At 38.7% G+C, this 8,440-nt stretch overlaps 3 protein-coding genes across 3 annotated transcripts; 2 read left to right on the top strand and 1 right to left on the bottom strand.

Annotated features, from left to right (window-relative positions):
* Positions 1-218: 218 nt before the first annotated feature.
* AKAW2_50019S (uncharacterized protein) lies at positions 219-1,094 on the bottom strand (the record flags this gene model as incomplete). The annotated part of the gene is made up of 1 exon (XM_041689791.1): positions 219-1,094. The coding sequence occupies one exon, from the start codon at positions 1,092-1,094 to the stop codon at positions 219-221; it is 876 nt and encodes a 291-aa protein (XP_041543440.1).
* A 356-nt stretch (positions 1,095-1,450) lies between these two features.
* AKAW2_50018A (S8/S53 family peptidase) lies at positions 1,451-3,493 on the top strand (the record flags this gene model as incomplete). The annotated part of the gene is made up of 3 exons (XM_041689789.1): positions 1,451-1,533; positions 1,589-1,946; positions 1,994-3,493. 3 exons carry the CDS (start codon positions 1,451-1,453, stop codon positions 3,491-3,493), a joined length of 1,941 nt encoding a protein of 646 aa, XP_041543439.1.
* Positions 3,494-3,766: 273 nt separating this feature from the next.
* AKAW2_50017A (uncharacterized protein) lies at positions 3,767-4,114 on the top strand (the record flags this gene model as incomplete). The annotated part of the gene is made up of 1 exon (XM_041689788.1): positions 3,767-4,114. One exon carries the CDS (start codon positions 3,767-3,769, stop codon positions 4,112-4,114), a length of 348 nt encoding a protein of 115 aa, XP_041543438.1.
* Between the last annotated feature and the right edge of the window lie 4,326 nt (positions 4,115-8,440).

Raw genomic sequence — 8,440 nt, 5'->3', positions numbered from 1 at the left:
AAAAGTAGAGGATTTCGCATCAAAAGTAGTATGTAGGCAAACCAGGTATATTAGCGAAATACTGACTTCCACCCCGACATACCCCTGTGTTATCAGCTGGCTGAGCCACCGCCAGCCAAGAATCGCTTAAAAGGTCCCTACCCAACACGGTACGCGGCAAGAAACAAGAATTATTCGTGGACATATAATAGGAGCTAGTCGCTCACTGAACCAAAATGTTAGGCTTTTGACAGGAGTATCTGACATGGCTCTTCATCCTCGTCCTTTAATTCAAGAGCCAAATATCCAGTTGGCACCCATCCTTCGATTAAGTCCATACGAGCCTCACATGTCGTTATGCTCGCTTCAGCGGGTAGACAAAGTTGTTCTGAACCATCAAAGTCGTATAACTCGCCTTTCATATACGCCAACTTGGCCCGACTTTGGCTTATTGAGTAATGGATCTTCGCGAGTCGATAAGCGTAGATGTAGTTCGAGCTCGTCGCATATTCGTTCTTTTCTGTTGCTCCAGCAGCGCGGCTTACACTGGGGCCAACACTCAGTATTCCCGGAACGCCAGAAGCAGCCCCGGCATCCATATCAACACCGAAATCAATACCGACAGATTCACTGGTCATATTCGAGCCACTGCCATGCCTCGCAACTCTGATACCAGTGACAATGTATGGGCTATTGAAAAAGTTCTTCTCGCGAAGAAACTTTTGAACGGCCGGCGTACCCAACACTTCGTCGAGGTAAGGTTTTGTTGGCGTCATGAAGTATGTCTCTAGCCGTGGCAGGCAGACCTCATTTGCGCGCATACTATCACGAGTGTAGGTGCTGTTTAGTCCCAGAGGGACGAGTAGGGTCTCGAGAAATTTTGCGAAAATTCCATATCCTCGTGAGGTTCGCACTTCACAATTGCTTTTGAAATCTTGTTTCCAAGCAAATTTAATCGGCATATCGTGATGAGGCGGTACAATCGAGTATCCTTCTAGTAAAGACTCAGGGTCGTTGGGTTTGGTCAATATCGAGCCGAGGTTGAACCATCCTACTGATTCACCTGGTTTGTACTCGTAGTCTTGATTTCGCATAAGAAAATATGATTTCTTCATCTTTCAGAATCTCGGTTTCGTGCGCAGAGTAGGAAAAGTGTTGTTTGACTTCGGGCTGGCAAAAAAATTATCAGAAATCAACCTAGAGGCCGCATGATTTATCAACGATGTGCATGGTGGGCTGTGTAGAGGAGGTCGCATGTGACACACTGAAATTGAACGAATGGCTAAAATCTCGTACTCAGCCACGCCCACTAAAAATATCTCAGCCAATAAATGATGGTTTAGTAGCGCCATGTAGAAGTCGAGGTGGCAGTGCAGCCCACCCTCCTTCACAAACCTGGCAAAGGTTCTCACAGGCAAGAAGTTCGCTTGAACTGAGCAATCTGCTGCCTCTTGTTGCTTTGGTTCTCTCGATGAAGACAAAAATCACAATGGATCGCAACGGCTGCTTATTTGATTGCTCTGATGCTCAGTTGCACGAAACCAAGCTTGCAAGGTAAGTGCGGACGTCTTATTTCTGATTCTTTTTTGAACTTCCCTTACACTTTAAGTGGCAGTGAGTTGAGTGACAAATTTTGGGACCACCTCAAAGGTGCCCATCAGTGCCTTCGCGATTATCGTCGCTACAACGATCCAACAAAGCCCGATAGACGGGTCAAAATTGCAATCCTTGACAGCGGTGCCGACTTGAGCCATCCAAAGATTAGACATCAAATCGACGAGATCGAAGAATACAACCCGGAGCCAGTGGTCTTACACAGCTTTGTGGACCTAGATGGTAGTCCAGACCCTCTTGGCCATGGCACTCATATCACTTCCACAATCCTATCTATTGCAAGCGGTGCAAAGCTCTTTGTGGGACGTGTCGTCGGAAAAGATAAGAAGGTGGATCCTGAGGCCTTAGCAGAGGTATTAATTATACAATCTCAGTCCGTGCTTCGCTCTAATCCTCTTAGGCTATAAATCACGCAGTTGAAACCTGGGAGGTAGATATCATATCATTATCTCTTGGGTTCCCAAGGCCATCAGAGGATTTGACCAAATCAATTCGAAATGCGCTTCATAAAGAGAAGCTCATATTCGCCGCGGTATCAAACAACGGGGGGGCTTTGCCAATTGGCATATCATGGCCAGCACGGGAGACCAAGGTCTTTGGAGTATTTTCTTCCAATTTTCACGGAGAAAGATCGGAATTCAACCCCAACGTAAATGACGATGACACGTTTTCCCGATACAAGTTTCTCGGCGAGGCTGTAAAATCAGCGTGGCTAAATTGCGAAGAAAGGCGGATGACCGGCACGTCGGTTGCAACACCAATAGCGGCATCTACTGCAGCATTATTCCTCGAATATATTAGAGGGAATATGGTGGCAACACATGACATCACAAGCATGGCTGAAATTGAGCGTTGTGCAAGGATGCCAGATGGCATGCGCCGGATATTTGCCCTAGCGGGAAAAACGAGAGAAACTCATGAGTTTCTTAGATACGTTACTCCCTGGTCTCTTCTTGACCATGAGAATCAGCGCTTTATAATTAATAGGGTTGATCAGTCCCTGTTGGATCTGCAGTTGGTCGACTACGATAAGAAGTTCGCAAGCCTCGAAAAGGACAGCAGCTCTGTTCGCGGTTTTCTGTCGGATCAGAAGAAGAGACTGGATAGCAACCAGAAAACGTTTGAAAACGCCAAATCTGAGCTGAGAACTCATGTCCTAAGCATCTTGGGTGTCACAGTTCTTGGAGCTGGCTCTGTGGATGTGGCTTTTCCGCTGGCTAAGTGGGTAACTGGTCCCCTGGCTCTCGGAGCGATATGGTGGCTTCTTTCTTCTGCAAGAGATAGTCAAAGTACAATCTTGACAGATTTCAAAGAACGAGCGACAGATGTTAAGCCGACAATTGGGGAGGCCATCCAGCTGAGCGATAAGAATAAATCCGAGGGTGACAGGGTGATGAATGAGTTACTCAATCTCCTGGCACGTATTATTGAACATCATGAGAGCCACACGCAAGTCCCAAAGCCGGAATCACATCAGCTGGAAGAGAAGTTGATGCAATTGGAACTCCACATCATACAAGAAACTGTACTTCATCGTGCTTCGTCTACGTCACAGAATGCACAAGTGCAAGATCTCATGGTGAAACTCGAAAAATTGGTCAATGAAGGTACAGGAAAAGGGCTCTTTGGGGAAGAATGCGAGCATAATGAACTAGCTAAAAGCGCAATGGAAGTACTCAATCGGGCAATAGGAGTTGTCTTGACGGCACAACAAGCTCAGAAAGAGATCGATGAAGTCACAAAACAAATGGAGTCACAAGAGCTGAAAGCGAGCGCGGACCTAGCTGAGAAGAAGAAAAAGGAAAATGGGGGTAAACTGGAATGGCTTTATTGGTTCTTGCTCTGGGTCGGGATCACTGGAGTTGTACTAGTACTAGTTATGGCTATTGTCGCAGCTTAATTAAACTTCTGAATTGGTCGTATTGAAAGACTACAATCTTGTACAGACACAAATGAGGCCTTTCATATAAGGGAGAGGCAGAACATGGACCGTGAGGAGCGTAGGTCTCAGTGAGCGCCCATCTCATTATGGAGGTTCCGTCAAGCTGGGGCAATAGTAGCACATTCGACGCGGTTTTGGGCGCCTTCACCCCCGTGACATATCTCAACATCTCTCATTTTTGTCCACGTAGAGATTTTTATGCGTGTGTCGTTCCCGAACCAGGTCGTGATCATGTCCATCGAAGCGAACGAGAGACTGCATGTCCGCCTGAGAGCGGAGATAACCAAGCTCACAACTTCAATAATCTGTCCATTGGCGATAGTATTTGAGCACGCCTTCAACATCGTAACCCGTGTCTGTTCTAAGCAAGAAGCGCTCACAAGCCCGGCATGTGGTCTCGATGATCCAATTCTCCATGACCCTGCCGCAGGTGTCGTCGACGATGCTGTTGCCGATCACACGCATGTTCTCGAGCACGACCACGCGGAAGCACGACTCGCAGTAACCGAAGATGTTCAGTTGTTGCTCCTTTTCCTGGTTGATGATTGCGATTGTGTCAGCGGTGCTAAAAAGGACTAGCAGATGTGGTAGTCACAGAAGAGTCAAACAGTACCGACTGATACACCTAGTAACATGTGCTCGTCATGGCGTAAGCATTAATAATCCAGCTTGACTTCAAGTTGCGGAACGTCGGAAGTCTCGGCAGTGACCAACTGCGAGCCGTTTACCTTCCGCTAGTTATATTCGCAAGAGGAGGTCGCTTATAACAGTGTCTTTGAGTATAAGCGCCACTCTTCAAGCCTTTCACGGACTATAGAAATATCTGTCGTGAGGGATAGTCTTTTGGTGACAAGCCATAGGGTGAACCCCCCACTTTCGAGCTGGCGACGTGTGGATCATCCTTTTTCCAAGCCGATCCTTGGCGAGGAGGTGACCGCAAGTTGGGTCGGAAAACTGTCGGGGTGTGCCGATGATCTTGACCACCGTCTGAACACTACGTGGCTGAGAAATGCTCACCACCATCGAACCACATTGGGGACTGTCATCTGGCAGTCAACAATCGACAAGTGTTTGGAGGTCAGACCGATTTCCATCATCGCTGTAACTGAGATTTCTCAAGTAAGTGGTCGCAAAGGACTTGAATTATGAGCGGTGGGAGCTTTCGTGGTCTTCCACCTTTATTTAGAGGTGCTGTTTTGCTACCGAACAGTCGCATATTTGACCGACGTCTTTCGATAGTCCGTGTGTGACAGCCGGCTGCTTCTGCTATTTGTGAAGCATTGAGATCACTGCTTACTATCGTATCATAAGTCATTTGTTTGGTGGAGGGGGGCGAGCGGTGTAGCATATTGATGATCGACGTGATCCTCCGGAAGGATCAATGCTTGTGGGTTGAGATAGTGTGCAACGTGACATCAAGAGGTTTGTCTTTATTATTTGTATCTCGAAAACAAAGAATAAACAGCCAAAAAGAATCATGTGCGAGATTTTACCATACCATACGCCAGGCTAAATGGAGTTTCTCGGAAGAGTACAAAATAGGATAAGCGTATTCTTGGCATAGGGCTTGGGAAACAAATCAAACGCCCCCAAGGGTGACACTGGTTTTGACTTTCCCTATACATGTTCTTTCCATCGCATCTCTGTATCAAAGATGACTCCCAGGAGTTTGGCTGTGTCCGCTGGTTTGATTACTTTATTATTCATAATTATCTTGCCCTTGCCCTGGGCTGGTTTATGATATGTAAAGTGAATTAGTTTAGTTTTCTTAGCTGTAAACAACATGCCAGTTCTCTATGTCTATTACTTAATCTACGGGATGTTCTTTTCCTGGATCTTTTAAATATTCTTTTTTACTGAGGAACTAGTTTACCAGCAAAAGTAATTATTAATAAATACTAATATTTTATTATTACTGTTAACCGGTTGATTAACCAGATCTGAGTTATAGAATTTAAATAAGATAGGTAAAAGTAGAGAATTCTGAGCTAGTCTTATATTTTCTAGAAGAGTACTGTTTATTTTAAAGTTATCTAGTATTATACTAGTTTTTTAATTTTATATGAAATTATAGATTTATAGTCAGGCTTTGGCTGGCACCCCTTTTATGTAAAATTATGTATTAAAAGTAGTCTTATTAATTTTATTAAAGATATTTTTTAGATTAAATATAATCAGAGTAACTATTCTGGATTAGACTTATACTTAATTAATTATATTAGTAAGTACCAGCAGGACTTGTTTAATATTTTATCTAGATTTATTTTTAAATTAAATATTAAAAAATAACTGGTATTTCTCTGCCCAGTATAAAAATCTTTAGACTATAATAGTTTCTAGTAATTTTTCTAGTATATTGAGCAGGGAGATCAGCCGGTATATTTCCAGTACTGAGTAATCTAGCTTACTAGACTTACGGAAAATAATAATTTATATTTATTTCTATTTTCTTAGGTAGTATCCCAGATCAACTGATTTTATAAAGATAATGGTAATAGTTTTCTTTAAAAATATCTAGAAATATTTCTAGACCAGGGTCGGGATTTCATCTTAATCTGGGATTATAGTTTCTTTTATAATTTAAAGTAATTAGTAAATCTTCTTCTCAGTGATTAGCTTCTATAATAATTCTTTAGCTGGACTGATTTCTTTACTTTCCAGTTTAAATATCTTTGAAAAGAGAATTTTAAGAAATACTTTTATCTTATATTGGTTATCTGTGATTTCCTTAATATCTACTTAGAATACTGGGATATTTATATAGATATCTCATGGATATATATAAGTAGCTGCTTTCTATATCTGGTCTTTATTTACTTTATTTAAAAATTCTTTTTAATAAATTATTTTTATTTTTTCTACAGCTTTTATTTATTTTCTTTTCTTCTCGTGTATTATTTTAAACATGGACTTAGTATTTGGGTGGTCTGATCTTTAAGTAGTATATTTCTCTTGCTACTTTCTTTAGGCTTAATTAGCTTTTATTTACTGGATTTTGAGTTCAGGAGTAAACCAGCATTTTAAATATAAGTATAGTACTTGTACTGGTATGTATTAGTCTAGAGCTGCTGTTATAATTTAAATTAGATTTTTAATTATATAGTCTAGATCTCTGTTTATCTGGATTCTCAGGTACTGGTTTATTTCTTTTAGTATAGTTTAGTCTATATAAGGCCAGTCTGCTTGGCTGTAGGCTTATTTTGGTTTAGGCTTTTTTACTTACTCCAGGTGGAGACTTTATTTAGAGTATATTTCTCTGTGATCTAATCTATAATTATTATGGTATAATTAGCACTTGACTAGCCTGTTCATATTATTAGTTAGTATAAGGTCTAAAACTGATGTAGTGTCTGGTTTATTGAGTGTTTAAAATATTATTTTACCGGGACTCAGGTATTATTATAGTTTTAAATTATAAAAGAAGTTAATCAGTTCATCTGTATGTGCTGTGAAGTAGTAATGTATTTTATAGTAATTTTATACTAGATAATAATAATTGAAATTTCCTGTCAGAATTAATTTGATGGTATGATTATCTGGTTCTGTATTTTATTAGATAATTTATTAGATTTTTATTAAGATATTGTGGGTGCTGCTTGTTTTAAAAGCTTTATATATTTTAATAAATAGAATGTATATTAAGAATACTAGATACTGAAGCTCCAGTATCTAGGTTTTAATAATTATTATATCTCAGTAATTGCAGTGGACCTGGTGATAGAAAGTTATAAAGATTTTTTGATTAATATAAATGAGATTACACGGTCGCGCTTTGGTGCTGGGCTTATTAATATATGTGGGTTGGTATAGCTGCTATGTACTATAATTAATATGGATGTTATATACAGTTTTAAATAGTTTCTGAATTAGAAATATATCCAGATTCTAATTATAATAGTTATTAATAAGGCTCTCTATCCCTGCTTTAAATTTTATTATATTTTACTGTAAAATACAGAGGTTTATTATTATTGGAATGACTAAGGATTGAATAATATCTGGTATTTCTAATTATTTATTAAATATTCTTTATTATAGTTTATATACCTAGGTCTTATGCCAGAGAAGTAATAGTATTAATTATATAGATTTATGTAGTATCTGTATTTAATCTGTTTTTTATATAATTATGTTAGATAGCTGAATTGCTGGTAGCAGCAGTACTATTTTTTTTTTATCTGGTAAATTTTTATATTTCTAATAAATCTCTGTCCTACCAGCAGTCTGTTATTAATAATTTATTTTATTATCTTAGATATATCCAGCTAGATTTCTATAGATATTAATTTATCTAGTAGTTTATCTTTCTTTTTTAGCTATATAATATTCTTAATCTAGAACTTCTTATCTTTGAAATTATTCTTAGTTATAATTTTTCTAATTTTTTGTCTCTTTTCAGTGTTTAGATTAAAATCTTCAGTTATAATCTGGTGGATCATAATTCTAAACTATAATTTAATTATTTTAGTATTATTTTCTAACTCATCCAGTTATTTAATATTGTTTTAAGCGGTTTCTGTGGACTGTGTATTCCAGAATCAGATAATATAGTTAATTTTAATAGTACTAATTCCAGTAACTTAGATCTCTTTAGTTATCTCTGTATTTAAAAAAGTAATATAAATATGAATATTTACTGTCTTTATTAGTAGAATTCTTAAGAATCAGTTATTATTAATATTCTAGTCTAGAATCAGTGCAGTACTGATTCAGATATAATTAAATTTCTTTCTGGAGTATGGGACTATCTTCTTGGGGTCTGGTAGTAAATAATTTATAATTATTTTTGTCCATGACTTGTTCAAGAAGTATTTAGTGGTTATATTTCTAGTTTAGTCCAGAGAATTTAAATCTCTTCTCATAGCTTCTTATTTTAAATATAGAAAAGTTATTATTCTGTTTTTA

This window comes from Aspergillus luchuensis, chromosome 5 (assembly GCF_016861625.1).
Source record: "Aspergillus luchuensis IFO 4308 DNA, chromosome 5, nearly complete sequence".
Lineage (NCBI taxonomy): Eukaryota > Fungi > Ascomycota > Eurotiomycetes > Eurotiales > Aspergillaceae > Aspergillus > Aspergillus luchuensis.
Note: the sequence above shows the minus strand (reverse complement) of the source record. Positions and strands in the feature narration are given on the sequence as shown.